At 34.5% G+C, this 24981-nt stretch overlaps 1 protein-coding gene across 1 annotated transcript in view; it reads left to right on the forward strand.

The window, feature by feature from the left end:
* LOC150108311 (plexin-B-like) overlaps positions 1 to 24981 on the forward strand; it is a 331489-nt gene that overhangs the window by 227209 nt on the left and 79299 nt on the right. Inside the window, exons 22-26 of the mRNA XM_090390442.1 lie at positions 192 to 322; positions 5133 to 5192; positions 7165 to 7239; positions 7564 to 7630; positions 13333 to 13479. Coding sequence (XP_090246568.1) covers positions 192 to 322; positions 5133 to 5192; positions 7165 to 7239; positions 7564 to 7630; positions 13333 to 13479 — 480 coding nt within the window. The remainder of the gene's footprint in view (positions 1 to 191; positions 323 to 5132; positions 5193 to 7164; positions 7240 to 7563; positions 7631 to 13332; positions 13480 to 24981) is intronic.

Raw genomic sequence — 24981 nt, forward strand, 5'->3', positions numbered from 1 at the left:
CTGCATTGTTAATTCTACTCCTGTATACATACATACACACACACACACGGATAGAATATATTTTTTTAGAAAATATGATAAATAATTAAACCATATTTTAAGTGCTTAAAAAAATTAAGAAGTTTCTTTAATGTCTGTTTTTCCTTCTCAATAATAGAGAATTATAAAAACTGACAAAGTTCTATTTGTAGCAGCTGAATGGACCACAGAACAATTATGAAGTTGCAATGGCACAATTTGAGCAGCTATTAAACAATAGGAACTTCCTTCTCACCTTCATTGAATCTTTAGAAGATCAGAGATCATTCAGTATACGTGATAAGTATGTTAATTAAATAATACCAATACAAAATTAGGTTTTGATATAAAATGTTATATTTTGACTATATTGCCTAATCTCATTTTATTTTTGTATTCTAGATTAGAAAGTGTATGAAAAATATATTTTAACAAAAAAATATGCAGCAAAAGAAATCTGTGATTGAGATATTGTACATTGCTCCCTTAAGATATAAAAGCTATAGACTGACCTCTTACTTCAGCAAGCAGTATTATAGTTAGTGCACTTATTGTGACTTCCAGAATAATCATGGTCAAAGTCCATAGCATGACTCCTATTCTAAATAGAATTGACAGACTTTCTATTATAACAAATTCTTCATTTGGTCTCTTCAAGTTTGCTATAGTGAGAGTTGTATCAGTAGGAGCCTCCATAATTCAGTTAGTAATGATGATGATGATTATGATATGATTTAGGTGGAAAGAACTGGGTAGGATTCCTCTTTAGGATGCAAAGAACTTTAATAAGGACTTTACAACTGAAGGTGAGTTTGTCAGTTTCATACAGAGTGACATTTTTCTTGAAACTTGAGTTTGTTATTCCACAAGAGAGAGAGAAAAACAGCCAAAGAATATATGCATCATGCATTCATCATCCTCATCATTTCTGCTGTGTACAGGATACTGTGATAGTATGACATACAGTAGTTTACATCATTACCATTTGCCTATCAACAGTTTTCTTCCAAATCAATTTGTTATTTGTCAAGACTCCGATATATCTCAGATCTTACATTTTAGTCTTCCATGATGATAGTTACTACATCAATCCACCTAGATATTGGTCTTCCTCTGAGTCTTTTTCTTGAAATCCTAGCATCGAATACCTGTTTTGCTAATCTTTCCTCTGTCCCATTTTGTTTATATGATTATACCACCTGAAATTAGCTCTGCTCCCACAATGCCAAGTTTTTAGTATATTTATTTTTGATATGATTCTACTATTGATGACATCAGTTCACTCCCTTAATTTTTTTCAGAACTATTGTATCTGAAGGCCAATAGTTTTTAATCAACTGTTTTATTCCTAACCCAACTCTCAGATCCATAAGTTAGAAATTAAGAATAATTTTGAATAATAAAAGTTTTGAATAATTTCTATTATTCCATATAGATTTATTTAACTAGCTCTCCATATCAGTTTTGCTTTTGCTATTATTATTTTCAAATTAAATTTGCCATCTTTGCTAAAAATTGTATCTATATAGCTGATATAATTTATTTGTTCTTTAAGTTCATCATTAAAAACTGGTAGGTGTAAAACGGATGAATGAGGGGTTTAAGCATGAAATCTGGAAGAAGATATTTTGGAGGCAGTAAAAGATGAATAATGGTAATAATCAGTTACATGAAGAGTATAAAGAACAAGCCAGGAAAGTGACACAGTTAGTAAGGAAAACAAAAGTAGAGTATGAGCAGAAATTGGCAAATCAGGCAAAGAAAAACCCTAGAGAGTTTTTTAGATATGTGGCAAGTAGAAGGAAGAATGATTATGGTAAGATGGTGTTAATGGATGAAAATGGTAGAATGGTAACTGCTGCTGAAGACATTGTTGAAGTATTCAGTGATCAATTTATAAGGGTGTTTCATCCTGATCAAGGTGGAATCATGAGGAACTTAAGTGTAGAGGCTTAATTGTGAGTGAGCAGGAGGTGTTTGAGGAAATAAATAAACTTGATGTCAATAAGGCAATATGATTTGATGATGTATCACCATTCATCATAAGGGAATGTTCCACGGAATTGGCAGTAGCATTGGCATGCTTATTTAATAAAAGTCTTACAACAGCGGTTCCAAGGGAGTGGAAGGAGGGTAAAATTGTTCCACTGCATAAAGGTGGTGATAAGGCTGTGGCTTCAGATTATAGGCCAGTCTGTATATCTGAAGTTGTGGGTGAAGGTACTAAAGAGATGAATGAGAAGTAGGATACAGAATTGGGTTGAAAACAGCAGTATTCTTTGTGGTTACCAGAATGGGTTTGGGTTTGTTAAGGGGAGATCATGTTTACTAGCTTACTTATGTACTATAACAAGGTGACGAATATCTTGGACAGGAAGACAGTGGAGAACTTCTCCACTCCATTGATGGTTGTTCAATCTCTGGGTCATAGTGATGAAGCCATGTTTCATCAACAGTCACAATACAAGCCAAAAAATTTGCACTTGATTTCTCAAAATGATCCAAAATTCCTGATGATCACACCCATTTTCTCTCTCTCTCTCTCTCTTGGTCTACATTCAAACATCTGGGGACCCACTTCTCTGAGCGCTTCTGCATGCCCAGACATTGGTGGATAATGATCCCAACTCATGCCCTGGATATCCCCAGAGCCTTTGCAATGTTTTTGGCTGATATTTGTCTATAATCAAGAATCATGGGCACTGCACTGATATTTTCAAGTGTGATCGCTGTGGAGGGTCTTCCTGACCTGGGGGGGGGGGCATCTGTTGTCTCAGGATACCCAGTTTTAAACTTGACTGTCCATCTGGTAACTGTTGGATATGCTGAGGCACAGTTCCCTAAAGTCTCACACAGAGTTTGATGAATCTCAGTTGCAGACTTTTCTTGTAGCACAAAAAACTTAATGATGGCCTGCACCTCTGTGTCTTCGAATTTCTTCAAAACCTCTGACATGTCTTGTTATATATCTTAAAAGAAAAAGAACAAATTATTACAATTTGATGAAACTTGGGGGTTAAAGGGTTTTAAGATACGTTCTTTCTTGTGGTTATATCAGTTGCTTTAATATCATTTTTGTTCTAGGTGTTTATCAGAACTTTTCAGACCCCTCTCATATGGAATGTACTATAGGTTTACAACCTTCAGTGGATGGGAGATATATAAACAAAAAAAGTATTATTGTGAAATAATACTTTTTTTTGTATTATTCAATATTCCTATTTTCAATTGGCTAAGTGCACAGAATTATTTGTGTTCATTAAAGTCCAAAAGAGGTTAATTGATGAATTGAAGGAAATATCACCACCATGCACAGAGGAAGAGAGATATATATTAAGGAATGAAATTATGAAATTGTAAAGGTGAAGCATCTGAAGAACTATAAAAGTCCCATGAATGATGCGATCACTGGGGTGACACTAAAGTATGGTAGTGAGTTGATGACAGATGAACTACACTAGTTGTATAACATTGCATGGGATGAAAGGAAAACACCAAAAGAATGGATAAGATCAATTCTAATACCAATTCACAAAAAAAAAGGAAGCAAAATGGACTGCAAAAATTATAGAATGATTGTCTTAATGAGTCATGGAAAAATTACTTATAATGATATTAACAGAAAGGATAAGGAAACTAATGGAAGAAAAATCTAGATGAGCAATCATTATTCAAAAGAGACAGATGCACTATATACCAAATATTAATGTTGAGATTAATTGTGGAGAAAGCATTACATAAAAATAAAAATATTCATGTCTGTCTGCTTTGTTGACTTTCAGAAAGCATTCAACAGCACAGATCAGAATGTGGCATGGGCTATACTCAAATCTTATGGAGTGAACAGGAACCTCATATATCTATTGCAGAATATCAATGATAATGCAAAGGCTGCTGTGAAAAATTGTGGTGGGAGAAAAAGGAATAATGGTTCTGGATAATGAGAGGTATGAGACAAGGAGACAGTATCCTTGAACATCTTTATTAAGCTTTTGGAAAGAACAATGGATATTATAAAAGAGAATATAAGGGAAATTTCTGTTCAAAGTTACAAAAATCAATAATTTAAGATCTGCAAATGACATAATCATTATTGAAAAAGATGAAGAATTAGAAAGAATAATGCATAAGTTAAGTGAAGAAGGAAAGAGATATGAGTTGATAATGAACAGTGAAATGCCAAAACAATGATATTCGAAGAGAAGAGGACAAAGAAGCAAATAAAGGTCAATGGAGACATTTGTGATTACTCTTTATGGATTGGAGACACAGATAATGGTCAAAGACCATATGAAGTGAATATTAGCATTTGGATACTCATGAATAAAGATTCTACAAATTGAACCATTGTTCAATTTGTAGAGTCAATTGTTCAAAAATTGATTTGAAAATGAAAGTACACTGTAGAAAAGCAAATTATCATCATCATCATCATCATCATTCAGGACCTTCATAGAGTCACAAGACTCATTGTGGGAGGCCCATCCTGGACAGCACAAGGTTTATCATAGCACACCTTGAACTCATTCACATCTCATCCATTCGTCCTCTCACCAGCCTATCAGAGAGTGCTTTCCGTGATTCAACTACCTTCTATGCAAAGAAACCATTCTTCATCATCTTACTTGGAAAGAGAATCTAATGCAGAAAATAATTAGAATGAAACTTAACCTTTTATACATATTTTTAGGATGGACAATAGCAGAAAGATCAAATCTTGATATTTGCTATAATAAATGGCATAAACAGATCGAACTTTGGTCAGACTTTTTGAGAGTTTGTTATAGTAATAGTTGATAGTCAAATACATATAATTTCTATGCACTAATGTAAGGAAATATATTACAGCATTCATTTGTAGTATAAACAATTTATAGATATTTTAATTCTCACAATAAATTTTAAATTTAAAATAACTGCATGATTGAAATTTAATCATATCTAATTCATAACAGCATTTTACCATATTACTTTGGTTAACATCTCAAATATATATCAAAATATATACTTTATCTGATCTATAGTTATTAAAATAAATAAATGCAGTAAGTTTAAAAAAAAAAAAAAAAAACTTTACCCAGCTGACTGTAGAATCTTTTTTTTTATCTTTTCAGAGTAAATGTAGCATCTCTTCTCATGATAATCTTCCTTGAAAAAATGGAATATGCTACAAGGTAAATTCTTGGAATTTTTGTTTAGAAAAGATAGTCAAATTTATCTGACTATCTTTTCTATATTAGTTTCACCTTTACACACGCAAAAAAAGTCAATTTGAATGAAGTCCATTTCTTTAGTCATTTTAATCTGTTGTGCAAGTACAAGTCTTTCAACTTTATTATGATTATTATTATTTTAAGAGACCTTCATGGAGTCAGGCTCATCAAGGGCAGTTCACATATCACTAACACCACCTATCATACCTTTGTAAAAATAGTCATAATTTACAGCTACAAATCTTTTTATAGTTTTTCTCTACGCTAGTATTTTATTAGTTTTGGTTTCGTAACGATGTATAATCAGCACTTGCAATGTGCCCAATAAGAAATTGATATTTATGTTAAAATAAAAATAAAGTATGTGAGATTTAATGATCTTATAGTTGTAATACTTTCAATGGTCTTTATTCTATTTCACAGTTGTTAATTGCTGTGATATTTGTTATTCATTGTAAAGACATTCTCTTTTTGCTAATAATGACAATGTGTCAGCCATTACTAACTTGTTTGCTTGCTGCTGAGTGGAACAAGTGCACATGCTCACCATGGAGGTTGATAAGGGATTGATAGCTGACAGAGAGAGAGTGTTCAGTACCTTGGTAATGGGGAGGAAACAAGAAGAGAGAGAGAATAGAAGTTTGAGAATGCAGACCAGAGAATTTTTCTTCAAAGAAATATTTTTGCCATTTCTTTCTATTCTGCTGTATTTTTATGAAGTTCTATGATGGAGTTTAAGTGGGTGCTTCCTCTAATGTTCTCAATCCATTTATTTCTTGGTCTTCCTTTGATGGGCTGTCCTTCAATTCTACCATTTAATAATATGTTTGGTAGTCTTTCTGGGTTCATTCTTGATTTTATTTTAGGAAGTTTTTAAGGACTTGACAGTCAGAATAAATTAATAGAGGATTCCGAAAAAGAATCTTATTAAGGTGAATTGACTTGAAAAGTGAAACTGTCAACAAGTGAGCTGTAAATAAAAGGAGATATTAAATAGCCTTCTGTTTCAATGTTCGAAGAAATGCAAAATGGAAAGTTTCATTTTCTTTCTCAAGAATGCCAGTGATATTAATTTTCTCAGAACAAGAAAGAAAATTAGTGTAATCTGAAACTGTCAAGTGGCTTTAACGATGAGACTCTACTTTGATACGGTGTTTATAAATTAGTAAAAGAAACTGTTTCTCTCTAGTAAAGAATTTATAATTTATGCTTCTTGTAATGCAATTGTCTGAGGTAAGAATATTTATACTCCAATGAAAAGTGAGGATGAATGAAATGAATGGAACAATATGTGTAAATAAGGAAACACTGCATAGTCCCAGAGAAGTTAATAAGAAGTTTTATATTTTGAGAAAGAACCTAATAAAGAACTGACTCTAATGAACATTTATTGTTCTGTAGGAATTTGTTGTGAAAATCGATGTTCAGTCTAGTAGACTGATTAAGTCTATATAAGTATATGTAAAAAAAAAACTATGAATAGAATGAGTAGTGTGAAAATGAATTTATCTCACATGTGCGAAAATGAATTTATCATTCCATGGATGCCTTGTACTTATTAATTTAATATGCATATAGTTTTACTAAACATATTTTTTATTTGGTTTTGAGTCAATCATTTGACACACATAATTAATCAATTATGTGTGTCACTTGATGTGATGACCTAATCCTATACACCATCAGAGAATATCAACCTTGAACTGACTTAGTGTAATGCAACACTGCTGAATGATGTTTTTTTTAAGCAAATCATGAGTGATGAAACAATATAGATGGCAGTTTTGTAATCAGCACAGAGAATTATATTAAATTTACCTATGTGTACAATACCCACATGTATTGTACAAGTAGGTACAAATCACCTTTGTACTTTGCAAAGTAAAAGTAATTATTAATCATATATTAATTTATGATTTTTTAACTCTTACAGCATTCTGAAAGAATTACTGTTGAGGCTTATAGAAAAATATGTTGGAACCAAGCATCCCCAGTTGATGCTGCGAAGGTAACTAACTGTATTTGTTTTATTTGTTTTAATTGTAACTAAATGTTGATAATTCAAACAGAAACTTTGTATACTCTTCTGAGAGTTATTTTTTAAATATATGATTCATTTTTCCTTAGTTATTGAACCCTTATATTACTTCATTTCACATTTACAACCAATCATAACTCCTTTAGTAATCTTCATCTAGTTCTGTCATTATTGCATAACTGAAATAGATGAAGTGACATTAAAGTGTTAAAGATATTAAAGTGACCCACAACCCATGCTTTAATTGCTTATGATGATTGAAACTTTATCTTTACTTCTGCATTTTAATTTCAGAACAGAATCTGTAGTTGAGAAGATGTTGACAAATTGGATGGCACTTTGTATGTATACTTACATTAAGGTGAGTTTTCAAAATTAATGGATTAGTATATTAATTTTATATCAGTATATTCCCTAGAATATTACATTGTATAACATAATATCCTTATTGCAATACATCTTATTATAATAAGTAAGTGGGTTACAAAAACATGACCTTCCTTTAGCAAATCAATGCTATCCATCAAAGAGAATAACATGTTCTCAACCCAATTCTGGATCCTAGTTCTCACTAACTGCTCCAGCACTTTAACCACAACACCTGACACAGGAATAGTCTATAATTTAAAGCTTGTGCTCTCTTGGAACTTGATCTAATATAAGACTCATATTAAACAGGTATGCCAAGGTAGATGTCAAAACTCCTTGGCACATTCCCTTAAAACACATGGCAATGTATCATCAAGTCCCACAGCCTTATTAGCATCAAGTTTGCTCAATTCCCTATATATCTCTTGATGCTCATTTAATATATCAACTATATCATCTGCATCAGTTCTCCTTATACTATTTTCTCCAGTCAGGGTAATCCTACCATAATCATTCATTTTTTGTTGGCTACATATTGAAAGAACTCCCTAAGGTTATTTTGGCTTCATTAGCTAACAGCTGCTTATATCCTCTGATGTGAGGATCAAATTCAAGCCCTTCGATCCCTACATACCCTCTTTTACTTACTGCTTGAGGTAGTTGTCCCTTAAAAATTGAAAAATGCATTTTCTTTAATTACAGATACTATGTCATCCCAGTCTATATTGCCATAATTAAAATCATCCATAATGATAAGTCTTTATCTATTTGCTTGACTAATTTGTTTATACATTTCATTTCATTTTAAAGAATAATATATATGGGGAGTTGAGTAAACTAGATGTTAATAAGGTTGTGGGACTTGATAATATATCACCACGTATACTAAAGGAATGGGCCAGGGAGTTGACACCTGCCTTGACATATTTTTTTAATATGAGTCTTGCACTCAGTCAAGTTCCTAAGGAGTGGAAGGAGGGCAAGATTGTGCCACTTCAAAAAGGAGGTAATCAAACTCAAGCATCAAATTATAGGTCCATCTGTATGTCAGGTGTTGTGGTTAAATTTTTGGAGAAGCTTGTGAGAACTAGGATCCAGAGTTGGGTTTACTACAATGGTATAATCTTTGATTAACAGCATGGATTTGCTAAAGGGAGGTCATGTTTTAGTAATCTACTTACTTATTATAATAAAGTCACTGCTTCCTTGGACAGAGGAGAAGGATACACAGTAATATACTTGGATTTTGCAAAGGCTTTTGATAGAGTACCTCTTGATAAGTTGACAGTCAAACTAGAGCAGATGGGATTGGATATTAGATTAGTGGATTGGAGACTGGCTATCTGATAGGTATCAACAAGTTGTGTATGGGGGAGCAATATCGAGGAAAGGGAAAGTCACTAGTGGAGTGCCTCAGGGGTCTGTTTTAGGGCCATTACTGTTTAACTTGTATATTAATGATATTGGTGAAGATTTGGATGGAGATATTCAGTTGTTTGCAGATGATGCAAAGTTGGGACGAACCATAAAGAGTAGTGAAGATGTAGTTGTCTTACAAGAAGACTTGAATAAATTGAGTGATTGGGCACGGAAATGGGGTTGTGAGTTCAATGTTGCAAAATGTAAGGTTTTAAAATTTGGAAAACAAAGATGGGATGCAGAATTTATGCTTGTTGAGGATATATTGTTGGAGGTGGAGGAAATAAGAGATCTGGGGGTGATAGTGGATAAGAATCGAAAATTTAGGGGACACATAGCCAAAATTGTGAAGACAACACAAAGGCTTCTGGGAATGATGCAGAGGACACTGACATGTAGAAGTAGAGAAATTCTTGTTCCGTTGTATAAGGCTTTGATTAAGCCACACATGGACTATTGTGCCCAGATTTGGTCACCTTGTTTTCAGAAGGATGAAGAGATGTTGGAGAGGGCCCAAAGGTGACTGACTAAGGTAGTTTCTGACCTCTGGAATGTTGAGTATGAGGAAAGATTGAGAAGATGTAATTTGCAGAGTCTGGTGGACAGGAGGAAGAGGGGAGATATGATAAAGATCTAAAGTTGGTAAGGGGGTTGTTATAGAATCAATGTTGGAGTAGTTCTACAGAAAATAGTGGGAGATCAGGGGAGAACCAGAGGTCATCCCTGGAAACTGTATAAAGAGGGTGTGAGTAGGATAGTGAGAGGTAGGTTTTTATTCGTGCAGAGTTGTAAATGATTGGAATGCCTTGCCTGAGAGTGTGGTGTCTGCAAGGAGTTTGAGTGTGTTTAAGACAAGGTATGATGAGCTGTGTGTGTCTGTGATAAAGGGACCTCCCAGATGAGTCTTTGACTCCATGAGGTCTTGGGGGTAATAATAATATAATTTAAACATTACATTAGAGTAATTTGGAATGAAAATATCCATAGATAAAACCAAAACAATGGCATTTTGTGGACAAATTCCAGTTAGAAGTAAAATAGTTATTAATAATAAAATAAGAGAACAGTTATCTTGGATGTGAAATATCATATGAAGGAGAAAAAGACATAAAACTAAAAACTTCAAAATTTTACAGATTATAGGCCTAATAAATAGAATACTCACTCCAAATATTGTACAAAAAGAAACACAATTGAATATATACAATACTTTGCCTTCACTATTATATGGCAGCAAAATTTGGACAATAAACAAACAAACAAAGAATAAAAACAAAGAATATAATGAGATTCATGAGAAGAACTTCAAAAAACACATTATTAGACAAAAAAAAAGGGAACATATACATTTTAAAAGAACTAAAAATAAAATCAATAGAAGAAACACTAAACAATTACAGACAAATCGGATAGAACATGTAAACTGCACCCGATATCATAAACAAATAATAAAATATAAATCAATTGGAAAAAGAAGAATGGGTAGACCTCAAAAGAGGATATTAGATGGATAATGAGACTGGAACAGACCAATATGGTCTATATCCGTATTTAGCATTATGATGATGATAATGATGACATTTTATGGTCACTTCCCTCCACATTACCAGGTCTATATCAGTATCTGACTAAGCATTTCATTCTATTTCTGTCTATTTCACATCATGCTGTCTCAAAACCACTGCCACTATTTTCCTCCCTTACATCTCCATCTTGCATGGGCATAACTCCTTTTTATCATCAACAGCATTCTGCCTTCCTTTTTACCTTTTCTATCTTCATGAAAAACATCATACTGTTTCATCTCTATTCTTATCAGGATGTCATTCTCATCCAAACATGTTTCCTTTATTCCAACAGTTTTTGTGTGAATGAACTTAATCAATGCAAGTTTCATTCCTCTTGTTTCTAATAATTTTAGCATTCACATACAAATATAACATTCCTATCTGGATCTATAACAAGTTTCACTGATATTTCTTATTAGATGTGACTTCACCATGCCTTCCTCAAGTCCTTCCTCTCTCTCTCTCTCTCTCTCTCTCTCTCTCTCTCTCTCTCTCATTATCCATTCCAGGACCCATTTCAAACCCAACTGTTCATCCTGCATCCTAGGCCATGCCATTCCTTTCTTGTCTATTCACATTTCTGCTTTCTCTTTGGATGTCAACCTTTCTCATGCTGTGTGTTCCCCTGTATACCCTGATTCCTTGTTTGTCTTGCATGCTTGTTCTCTCATTCTCTACACTCATGCTATCCACTTCTCCATTCATAAGAACTACTTCAGTCCATCCTTCCTTACTCTTCCACATTGCTTCTTACTTGCTTAGATCCATTCTCTCCCTTACAGCAGCAGTCTTTCCATATGACTCATCAAAATTATTCAAATGCAGTCCATCACTCGTATACAGTTCTATTCATCCTTCAAACTCATCCAACAGATTCAATAGCACATTTCTGCTAACCTATCATTCATCATCATAGTATCATTCACAATCAACTAGACAGATGGGCAAATGAATGGTGTGTTGGTTTAATGCAGCAAAATGTCAAGTCTTGAAGTTTGGAATACATCGATGAGAGGTTGCATACTCGATTGGATGAGCTGTACTGGAGGAAGTAGGGGAGACAAGAGATCTGGGAGTGATGATTGATAGAAACCTGAAATTCAGGGAATATATTGCAAAAGTGGTGAAGATAACCCAGAAGATTGCTGCAATACTGAGAAGGATGCTGACCTACAGAGATAAGAGTTATCGTTCCATTGTATAAGACCCTGATCAGACCACACTTAGACTATTGATTTCAAATTTGGTCCCCAGGATTTGATGTGGATGTTTTCAAATTTGGTCCCTGGGATTTGATGTGGATAAATTAACTGTGGAAAGGATACAGAGGCAGATAACAAGATGGTTTCGGGACTGTATGATGTTAATTATGAGGATCGGCTGAGGGAATGTGGACTGCAGAGTTTTGTAGATAGAAGAAAGAGAGGTGATATGATTTAGACTTTTAAACTGTTGAGAAGTAGTTACAGGGTTGAGACTGGGGAGTTTTTTTCGCTTGGTGGAACTGGAACAATGGGAAGGAGCAATGACAGGGGGCCATCCCCTGGAAGTTACAAAAGGAAGCTGTGAGCAAGAGGGAGAGGAGTGGTTTCTTTGCATGGAGGGTGGTTGAACCATGGAATGCATTGCCCATTCATGCTCAGTGAGAGCACGAACTATCAATGAGTTCAAGGAGTGGTATGATAGACTTTGTGTTTCCTAGGAAGAACACTCCCACGACGAGTCTTTTGACTCCATGGAGGCCTCAATAATAATAATAATCATTGCTCTTCACCTCATCTAATCACTGTCATACCTGGACAATACACTACCTTTTCTATTACAGTGTTATCTTTTATTCTTCTCAAACCTCCTGATATACAGTCTTACATTCTCCTTGTTTGCAATCAAGTTATTTGTTCTTACTGCTACTACTACTCATATGTAACAGATATTTCATATATTCAAAATGAGTATAAAACTTTTATCTTGTATACACCTCTTGAGGGTAACAGTCACAAGAATTTGATGATGACAATAAAATTTTTATAATGAATTCAGTTTTTAAATTCATTAATTAGTTCATCATAGCAAATTTGGTATAACAAATACTAAAAAAAAATTCCTGAAATGATCTATCCACAGTTCTGTGTTAAAGGAAATGTATTTATAGCAAACTTTCTACTATAACAATATTCTTTTTAATATGTATATATTAAACATACTAAATTTCCCATATTCATGGGAAAAATTCAACAACAAACTATCTTTACATGTTTATTGTTGTGAGAGTTGTAAAGATAGTTTGTTGTTGAATTTTTCACAGCATTTGTTCATCCTACATATATCATTAATTTATTATCTGGGCATTATCATTAATGATTCTTCATAATGGAATCGGTAAGAACTATTAACTAGAAATACCCATCATGGTTATATTGAAAATTTTCTGTATTGTAATAATCTGTAAAGAATTTGATTATCACAGTAGATATTGCCTTAATGGCATAAATTGCAACAAATTATTTAAATTTACATTTGTTTACTTTACTTTTTTTATTCATTTTAATTTATAAACTTAAGTAAATTTGTAAAAATGAAATATGAATTAATTTGTAAAAATAAAACAAACTGAAGTTTCCATTCATAATTCACATAAATTAACTAACTACTGAAACATTTTTGAAATTGATAATCAGAAAGAATAAGTGTATTTTTGTTTATACAGGATTATGCTGGGAGCTCTTTATTTTTACTATTTAGTGCTATCAAGCATCAAGTAGAAAAGGGTCCTGTTGATGCTTTTACACATGATGCTCGTTATTCCCTTTCAGAGGAGAGATTATTAAGAGAACAGATTGAATATTCAACAGTGGTAAGTTGAATTTGTTTGTGTGAGAACATTGGATATAATGATTATATATTTGATACACAGCTGGAATACATTTTCTCTTTATGACAGAGAACTAGTGTCCTAAAAACTATATTCTACCTCTTCCTTTTGAATAATTATTTTGTTATTTCTAAATCTGGAACCACTTAACACAAAAGTAATAACATCTTTGAAGCCAATGTAATATGTCTTAATAATGATTGTTGTGCAATTATTATATTATAGCACTAATTGAATTTAAGAATTTTTTAATGAAATATTGCTATTAAGAAAATGCACAGAACAAGCTTGGGTGTCAGGATTTATTCATATTATATTTAGCAGTATTAAACACAGTAACAAAACAGTATTAAATTTAGGAATAAAATAAATATGATATTTATTTATTTAGCTGCTAATATTTTGCTGTGGTATTCCACAATGCACAGCACATACTCCCTTTCAGACATGTATATTGCTGTGCATTATGGGAAGAGTCACTATACAAATCCATTTCTACATTTACTGAGATCTCACCAGTGGGAGCTAGACCCAGAAAGATACTGGAGTTGAATCATTGTAGAAGTCTCTGGATTGGAAATAGATTGGAAGTTTTTTTGTTTTGTTTTCACTTGGTTACAAAGTAAATTATACTTGACAAGAAATTATGTTCTTGTTTAATAAACAGTTAAATCAACACCTGGCTTGTTGTGGGTAATGAACCAAAACACGAAATGACCCCTGTCTAATATTTTCCTTAGATAAACCTAGCAAACTTCAAGGAAGACAGCAGAAATGTCCCCTGAACAAATGGGTGGGTGGGGGAGTGCAGCAGTGAAAAATTAGCTATTGATGTTTATCAAAAATGAATGTTCTCAGTATTTGGTGCTAAACTGGAAATAGCAGTAATAAATTTTAACTGTACATATGAAATACTGTAAAAAAACATAATAAACATGTTATTACATATAAAATTATTATTACTATTAGTGTTATCATGTTATTGATTATATATGTTCAACCTTCTCTGTGTGATTACATTAAGGTACCTAATTAAGTCTTAATTACTAATGTAATTAAATAAATAACAAATAAATAAATTAGTTGATGAAAAACTACAATCATTATATAAAAAGGAAAATACATGCAGCACTTCATTGCAGATTTTGTAAAATATGTTGGAATGCAACTTAAGATATTCATTGTACATGTGTAAATAATTGAGCTATTTATGAAATATTATTATTACATGAAAACAAAATTATTATTTAGAACCACCATGGGGTCACAAGGCTCATTGTGGGTGGCCCATATTAAACAACACGAAGTCTAACATACCACTTCCTTAAACTTGTTCACTGTTTGTGCTCTCACTATCCTATAAGGAAATGCATTACTATTCCAACTACCCTCCATGCAAAAAAAGCCACCTCTTGTGTACTATTTAATTTGCAACTTACAGGGATGACTCCTTGTCCATGCTGCTTCATCTTCTTCTTCTGCCAAATGAATATTCTGTTAAGTGGCAATCCTCATAACCACTTCTCAGCAGTTTAAAAGTGTCAACTATATCAATTCATCTTCTATTCATCAAACTCTGCAGTCCAAAGTTTGATGAATATGTTCTCAGTTTATTCTAATAACTAACATTGTACAGATCTGATATAATTTATCTACCTTTATAATCTCTCCAAGGTTAACTTACCTCCTTCAAATCCCATTGACCAGATGATCTGATCACAATAATCCAGATGTGATCTGATATGGATTTTATACAATGGAATCGCCACTCTTTTATCTTTGCTAGTCAACATCCTTCTAAGTATTGCCACAAATCTTCTGGATTACCTTCACCACCTTTGCAATACATCCTCTTAACTTCAAATTTTTGTCAGTCATCACCCCAAGATCCCTTGCCTTCCTCACTTCCTCTAGCCTAGAGGAAGTGGGGGAAGGCACTTGAACTTGGCATTAAATAGACTCCAAATTTCAAGATGTCACATTCTGTTAGATTAGTATCTCAGTTCATTAAAATCCTATCTCTCCAGCTTATTCAAATCCTGCTGAAGGGACACAACTTTGACACTATCACCAATAACTCTTCCAACTACTAACAACTCTACAAGCAATACTTTATGTCACTGATAGTATCAGTGACATAAAGATTAAACAGTAGAGGTTGCAATATATTGATCACTGTGGAAACCTCCACATATGACCTTCTGTTTTTTTAACACCACTCCCTCATACACAACTCTCTGGAATCTGTCAGACAGCTGGTCTCCATTTCAGTTCACCAACCTGATATCTAAACCCATATGCTGCAACATAAATAGCAGCCATTCTTGTTACTTATTATAAAAGGCATTCAGCTTACTAAAACTAGAGCATTCCTTAACAAATCCAACTGACTCTCACAGATAACATTATCCTCATCTGTCCAATTTGTATATGATCTCTCACTCATTTCTCCAAAATCTTAGTAACTACAGAATAAATATAAACAGGTATATTATTTGAATGTTCTGATACCTGTAGTAGAATGGATACCTCTATTCTACCACCATCCTTATGCAATAGCACTATCTTACTCTCTTTCTTTGGTAAGATAGTGAGTAAAATTTTGGTTAAGATTACATCCAGAATACTTAGTATTCAAAACTCATTCTCCTTATACACTTCTAAACATTTAACTCTCCCCATCACTCCAGCAATAGAGTTCCTCTTCCAGAATGAAAATACCTCAATAACATGATCATTAAACAACTCTGCAATGTCATCTGCACTATTTCCTCAATAATTTCTCCTCCTACTGGACACATAACAAAAGAAATCCTTAGGATTTTTCTTGGATCATGTGGCTAATTTCTTCTTGTATTCTAGTTTTGTCTTCCTTACTATATTAGTCACTTTCTTGGTCTAAATCTTATATTCCTTGTGTAACTGCTCTCCATCCCTCTGTTTATCCTTTTTCTCATAATAACCACTTTATTTTTTTTTTTTCATTTGCACTTCCTGTTAGATTTTATTAGTTCTCTGCTTTACACCAAAATGTATTATCTTTTTCACTTGCAATTGCTACTAATAAATATTACTTCACTAGTTGTCTTGCATTGGTAACTATTCCTTCTATTTCTCTTTCTTTCTATTTCTTTCATCCATGGATGAAATTATAAGCCAGGTGATTATAATTCCATAAAAATTCTGTTTTCCATGATACTTCTCTGTGTCTGTTCATCCTCTAAATGAAGACTACATGATCACTCTTTCCAATCATAAAAGCCAAGATGACATCTCAGTTATAATCAGAACCTGTTATGCAAGGATCATATCCAAAATGCTTGAACCTCTTGTTACCTCTACAATATGTTGCCTAAGACATTAGTCCCTCAAAAATTCCAAAAACTCACTACTATATGTTCATTTCCTTTTCCCAGTTTATACTGCTGCAGTTAAAATCTCTTATAATGATCACTAGTTTCTCACTTGCCAGATTTAACTGCCTAAACATCTCCGATTCTTCTCCCTCTATAGCAACATCACAGTAAATATCTTGTCTTTCCTACCTCCATCTCACACTATATGGTCAAAACTATCCTGCTGAAATATGCCAGGACCTTTCTGCTTCTATCCCTGGCAAGACATCCTCTTCTGTCAACCATGTTTTTCTGATTACAAGAATTTGTGAACAGGCTAAGCCTATTAATACACTATTTCAATCCTGATGCTCTAGGCTTTGTATAGAGAAGCATCAATGCATTATCACTATTCCTGTACCAAATGTAGCCTGGGGAAAATCCTCCCCCAAGCTGTCTAATGACTTCACATCAATTGCCTTGGTAACACATAATGCAAAGCGCACGCACACACACACACACACACACACACACACACACACACACACACACACACACACACACACACACACACACACACACACACACACACACACACACACACACATCCTTTCGGGTTATAGTGGCCCTTCCCATAATGCATAGCATTACACACTCAAAAGAATATGTGTTTTGCATTATGGAATACCAAAGCAATATTGATGTGAAGTCATTAGCCTCTACATACAAATAGCCCAGTCATGAAGATACTTCACACACTAACTTTGTTTGCTTACACTTGGATAAAGGATTAAATGATGATCATCATCATCTATTCATTGTATATTCACAGATGCTATATGGTCACTCCAGTGCTTGGTGATGTGCCACACCAGTCCTCGCCATGTAGTTCTGTTGTATGTTTCTCTGGAGCCTTAAAGTTCTACTGATCCCTGGTTCTACTGATCTTTTCTAACACCCATCCATTTGTATGCTTTCAATATATGATATCCTCAACAGCCTTTTGTAACACTACATCTCAAAAGCAGCTATCCTTTTCTTATCTGACTTCTTTACGTTCCAAGTCTCACATGTTAATAATGGATCCCAGGTACTCAAACTTGCTGACTTCCTCAATTCTTTCTCCATTAAGGTACACTTGTTTCTTGGCATCTTTAATTTATGGTATAACCAAGCGAAAAAACTTTCAACACCTTCACTTACCCATAGAACCACAATCTCTCCAAGAGGCTTGCATCCTTCCGTATTCTGTTCTGTTATGAAATGCACTCCAGGAATTCACATAATTCAAGCCTCTTTTCCAACATATTATTGCTACCATGTCATTTTTTATTGCTGCTCTTCTTCTTAAATGCAAGATCTGAGCTATTTTCACTCACTGTTTCCCTCTCACACTTTTCTGTTGCACAAATCTCCAAGGTTAACCTCAGATATCTTGCCAACAAATTCACACTACCACTCAGGTCATTTGAACCTACCATCAATATCATCTCATCTACATTTTCATCTTACTTAATTGTCATAGTTGCACTGTGTATCATTCCTCCATGCAAGCACATCTCTCAATGATCCATTTATTCCTTGGTTACCTGAATCCCCCCCCCCTCTCTCTCTCTCTCTCTCTCTCTCTGTCTATCTGTCTATCTCTTTCCTCCAACATTCTCCCCTCCTTGTTCTCTCACTTATCTGCCTTCCTCTCATATTTCCATTCCTTGCTCCTGCAGTAGCTTGACTTCCTCTAATTTCCTCTCTTTCTCTAGTTCTTCCATTCTTTCTTTCTTTCCATTTCTCTCACTCCTACTCTTGTTCTCATAGCATTTAGCCTTCCAGCTCTCTTAATCTCTCTCTCTCCATGCTTCTCAGCTCATTTTTCATACCTTCCACTTCTTTATTCAGTACTTAAATCTATCTTTCTCTCTATTTTTTGCATCAATATCCTATTGATGCAAAAAATGTGATATGAACAGCCTTTATATCTAAGTAACCCGGTCACAATGCTACTTCACATACAAAATTTCTTTGCTTATGCTTGGTTAAAGGATTAAAGTAGAATATTGCTTATCAGATATAATTTACTTTATGACCAAGGGGAAAAAACTTCCTACTGATTAAAATTTACTTTGGAAAGAATGCTGATCAGAAAACTTATCTGAATATACTTGAAAGAAAAGATGATTGCTATACCTTGTGGAACATGAAGTAGTTACCATATTTGTCAGCATATAAGATGCACCAGCTATAAGACACCCCCCCCTTTTTTGTACACATTTTTTTGGAAAAAAACTTTATCACTGAATATTATAATGAATTTACAGTATTTCAAATATAAAGTAATAAGTAGGTCTACTTTCAATAAATACCTAATCTAACTAGGAAAGATGTTGAAAGTTTATTTTTCACTTGGTTAGAGTATAATAAATTTAGTTTAATCCTTTATCCAAGTGTGAGCAAACTCCATTTGGCAACTCCTATAGGTAGAGATGACCTGCTAATGCTTCTGCCTGGTATCTCCACTTGGGCCTGGCTCCCACTGAAGAGACCTCAATAAAGGTCGAAACTAGTCTGGGTTGTGGCCCTTCCCTTAATGCATAACATTAGACATATCCGCAAGGAGATGTGTTTTGCATTATGGGAGATACTGAGATAGGAGTGTTGGTAGCTTGCTCCACCTTTGCAAGGAGTGCCCTGGTGTTGTACCGCCTTACCCCAGTCCTGAAGATACTTTCAGGCGCAAACTTTGTTTGCTCACACTTGGATAAAGGATTAAACTAAATTTATTAACTAGGAAAGAGTTCCCACCTTTTAATCTTCTTCGTCAAAACCCAGAAATTTATTGTAGGTTATGTTTACTGTGAGTTGCTTTTTTAGATCCTATTCCTGATTCCGCCAAGTTCTTATCATTTTCTCAGTTCGGGGTGGCCCGAAATGCCTCTCTGCAGGTTTCCAATGTTCTTTAGCATACACAATCACATGTAGCTTGTATGCAATATTGTAGCATTGCTGACATTTTTCAGCCATAATTTGCCAAGAAATTTAGAAAAAATTTAACGGCAGAAATTTATCACAACAACCACGACAACAGCTGGAAAGTTTAAATGAACAGGAACACAGCTATGATTGTCGATGACAGCGCATGCACGTCCATTGAACTCTACATAACTGGAATGCTCTCATGCACCGTAAGGAAGCAAGAAAGAAATCGCGTAACTCAGAACACAGAAAATTTCCAGAAATGAAAATAATAAAAAACCGAGTATCGGCGTATAAGATGCACCGTTTTTCAGACCTATTTTCAAAGGAAAAAAGTGCGTCTTATACGCCAGCAAATACGGTACTTCAAGGATTTTTTATTATTTTTTATTTAGTATACAGAACTTATGATAAATTTAAAAATATTATAAGATTGAAAACAATACAGAAAGTAAAGAATCATGAAATGTACATAGAAATACGAAAATAGTAAAAATGCAACATAACAAAAAATTAAATTTAATAAATGTGGATATAAAGATGTATGACAAGACTATGAAAGAAAAAATCTTGAGTACAAGTTGATGGTGGCCGACCGTTTTGAGAACTACATCATTAGATTTTAGAAGAGAAAAAAGTTTTGAGGTTGCTATGAAGCTTATGAGATGACTAGATATTTATTATTTATTTAGTTATTACTTATATGGGCACTCCATAGAGCCAAAACACTCATCACAGAAGACCCACTCTATCCATTAACACAATACCTATCATACATCGCCTTAAACCTATTCACTGTTGGGGTACTCAACCACCACTGGCAATCCATTTCACTCATTCTTCACTCTCCAAGAAAAGAACCTAGTCTGTACACCCTTACTAACCACATTCTTAGACAACTTCCAAGTATGACACCTTGTTCCCCCCCCCCCATGTATTGAAAAATTTCTTCTGTGTCAATCTTATAGAATCCCTTTAGTAACTGCTACTACAGTTATAGATAGATCTTCTGATGCTGTTACCAGATTCTGTGTGTGTGTGTGTTTCTATCATATCCCCTCTCTTCCACCTGTCAGCAAAACTCTGCAATCCACACACGCCCTCAATCTAGACTCGTAGGGAACATTTCACAGACCTCTCACCAGCTTGATCGCTTGTCTTTGAATCCTCCCTCTTCACCACCTCCTGATCTTCAAGAAATGCAGGTGACTAAATCTCTGCACAGTAGTCAACATGTGGCCAAATCGTAGCCTAATAAAGAGGGATAATAACCTCCTTATCTTTACTTATCATTGTACTCTTCAGCATCCAAGTAATCATCTGAGCTGTTTTGCCAATTCTGGCAATTCATCATCATCATCAAATTCTTGATAGGTACCTCCAAAGGGGCGTACAGGATATGATAGTACTATATGAAAAAGTTACATCATTACTGACTTCCTATCCTCAATTTTCCTCCAAATCAATCTGTTACCTGTCAAGACTCTAACATTATCAGATCTTATATTTCTATCTTCTAAGGCACTTTTTACTGTATCAATCCACCTACATCTTGGTCTTCTTCTTGCAATTTGTTCTCTGAATTTCAAATTTCTATCCACCAACATCCCCAGAGCCCTAGCCTCATCAATTTCCTGTAAACTAGTACCATCAATATGATACAAGTGTGTAATCTTTTCATCCCAAAGTGCATTATTTTACAATATTGAATTGACAAGCATTGTCCTTTTGCCCTCCCTAGTTTTGCATCATGATCAAGAAACAAGCTGAATATTCCCCTTCAAATATTCTGCTATATCATTAATATACAAATTAGAGAGTAGTGGTCCTAGTACAGAGCCCTGGGATACTCCACTAGTCATCCTCATTTGCCTTGATTTCACTCCACCATACACCACCTCTGATGTCTGATTTTCAGCCCCCCCCAGACACTTCTCATGCACTAATGACATTCATTCATTCCATGTAGTTTCTTGTACTATGACACTGTTCCAAGCCTCCTAAGTTGGTCATAATTATCAGCTTTGTAATTCTGCATAAACCCTTTCTTGACTGAAATTTCCTTATGTTTAGCAACCTCCCAGGACAAGACTGTGGTCACTTTCCACAATCAGAGGTAGAGTTACTACTACAGTTATAGATAGATCTTCTGATGGCTATTACCAGATTCCGTGTGTGTGTGTGTGTGTGTGTGTGTGTGTGTGTGTGTGTGTGTGTGTGTGTGTGTGTGTGTGTGTGTGTGTGTGTGTGTGTGTTGCATATTGATCAGTTCTTTTAGCTAGTAATTCTGAGTAATGTAATTTCCTTTTTATCTTGAAAATCAATAATGATGACCTAATCTATTTCAGAGACACATTTTAATTGTATGAGTAATGATATTCCACAACAAAGATCCTTGTAGACTTTTGTTGATGTTGCTAGCATTATTTTTTATTTTAAAATTAATTTCATTAAATGAATAGTGGAGCTGATGTAGCTGGTTATTGCATCTGAGTTGACAGTTAATTTGTAAACAACATTTTAACATGGTAATATATTGGATGGCATTATTAGTTGTGGTTATTTTATAGTAAGTGTTGTAGTTTATTACTGGCGATGAAGAAAATTTTGTAATTAGAATGGTTGAAGATACATTTGATGACTTCTTTATAGGCATTAATGAATATATGGGAATTTTAAGATTGTACAAGATTTTGATGTTTCTTTGGGATGAGAGAACATGATTTTGGACAGAATGGATAGCACAATCTATTGGCTGTTGTGCATGACAAATATTTTTAACCATTAATAAATTGTGTTAATACGACTGATCTTTTTTATGCAGTGAGTGTCATAGGATGAGAAGTGCAAGTAAAATTTCCAATATTTGCAGGCTTTATCATTTACTTTTGTATTGATGTAATGTTCTGATCCTGTCAGAGTTAAATTTAAAAAACTTCATAGATTTTTTTTTCTTATATATGTATTTAATAACAAATTGTAGTTTTAATCTATGGCCAAACTTGCTGTTGTTGTTGTCTTGTCCTTTGAAGAATATCCAAGGGGATATTCAGTTGTTTGCAGATGATGCGAAGCTGGGAAGGATTATTAGTAATAGTGCAGATGTGGCTGGCAGCCCTGCAAGAGGATTTGAATAAGCTAGATAGATAGGCAAATGAAAGGGGATGTTGGTTTAATGCAGCAAAATGTAAGGTCTTAAGGTTTAGGAAACATCGATGGGACACTGCATACTCTATGGGAGGATTTATACTGGAGGAAGTAGAGGAGGAGACAAGAGATCTAAGGGTTGATGATTGATAGAAACCTGAAATTTAGGGGATATATTACAAAGGTGGTGAAGGTAACACAGACGATTGCTGCAATAATGAGAAGGACGCTGACCTGCAGAGATAAAACAGTTATCGTTCTGTTGTACTCGACCCTGATCAGACCACACTTGGACTATTGTTCTCAGATTTGGTCCCCAGAATTTGAAAGGGGTAAATTAACTGTGGAAAGGGTACAAAGGCAGATAACAAAGATGGTTTCAGGACTGTACAATGATAGTTATGAGGATCGACTGAGGGAATGTGGATTGCAGAGTTTGATGGATAAAAGGAGGAGAGGTGATATGATTGAGACTTTTAAACTGTTGAGAGGTGGTTACAGGGTTGACACTGGGGAGTTCTTTCACTTGGTTGAACAGCGAGAAGGAGTGATGACAAGAGGCCATCCCTGGAAGTTACGAAAGGAAACTGTGAGCAAGAGGGTGTGGAGTAGTTTCTTTGCATGGAGGGTGGTTGAAGCATGGAATGCATTGTCTGATGGAGTGGTGAGAGCGAGGACAGTCAAAAAGTTCAAGGAGTGGAATGATAGACTTTGTGTTTCTTAGTGGGGGACCTCCCCTTGGTGAGTCTTGATAGACTTTGTGTTTCTTAGGAAGGACCTCCCACGACGAGTCTTTTGACTGCATGGAGGCCTGAATAATAATAATAATAAAAGAATCTTAGATGTTTATATGTGCTCCTTGAACTGCTTTGGCTATGTCGATGATTTTGTTTGTATAGAGCTGTTGTTCAGGATTAGGATCTATTTTTTGCAAGACTGCTGTAATTGCTGGACAGGTAAAGATGTGAGTGGGTGTCAGTTCAGTATTGGGAGAGTTGTTGCAGTTTCTATATGTTCTCATATCATCTGTATTGATCTTCATTCCTCTATAATGTTGTGTTCGTAGTCTTGCAATCGTGGTGGAGGTTTTTCTGTCAGCATTAATTTCAGGAATTTGATGTTGTGTCACTGATTTCAGTGGAATTAGTTTAGCATTTGCTAGTGCATTAGCATCAGCATGAGTTATCATGTGAGTTTCTTGGTTCAGTTCTCTGGCCTCTTTTGCTAATTTATCAGCTGCTTCATTGTAATCAATGCCTACATGAGCAGGAATCCATTGTAAAATGCAAATTTTTTCCGAAACACTTTAGTTGATTTAAGAGTTTATGGGTGTCTTATGTTTGTGTGAGCTTGGTATTGCAGTTTTTGATTACCTCCTTAGCTGATCTTGAGTTACTGTAAATTATAATTCCCTCAGATTGTTGAGGTGATGAAAATTTTAAGTAGGCTTCAAGTGCTTTATTTATTGCATAAAGTTCGCTAGTAAAATTGGAAGCAATTCTCCCAGATCCAACTTTTATTGAAAGTTTTTCACCTTTCGGGAGTAGAAGGAGAACACTAGTGCCTCCATTAATCATATTGGTGTCTGACGATCCATCGGTATAACAAATAACCTGTTTGGAGGATGAAAGAAGGTTGATAGTATTGGCCTTTTTCTTTGATCATTTCTTTTGATTCTTTTTTTGTACAGAGTTTGGTATGGTTTACATTTATGGAGGTATTTGGAGGTAAAGGACTGGAAAATGGAAGTTCTTTGTTTATGTGGGAATTTAGCTGATCAAGACCTATTTCCTTCCTGATAGTGTCATCATATTGTAAAGTTGATGATCTGTGAAGTCTGTATTTTTGATTCCAATGTTCATAAGTTTTTAGGGAGATATGATTGCTTTGGTACTTTCTGATATTATTTATGAATTTTATGGTGGCAAATTTTCATCTGTCCTCCAGCAGGTCGAGCCCACATTCCTATTGGGCTCTGATATTGTTAGTGGATGAGACTGCACCAATGATAATCTTGGATGCTTTTGCTTGT

The sequence above is a fragment of the Typopeltis vanoorti genome, chromosome 3, assembly GCF_054136105.1.
Source record: "Typopeltis vanoorti isolate ZY-2024b chromosome 3, IOZ_Tvanoo_1.0, whole genome shotgun sequence".
NCBI lineage: Eukaryota > Metazoa > Arthropoda > Arachnida > Uropygi > Thelyphonidae > Typopeltis > Typopeltis vanoorti.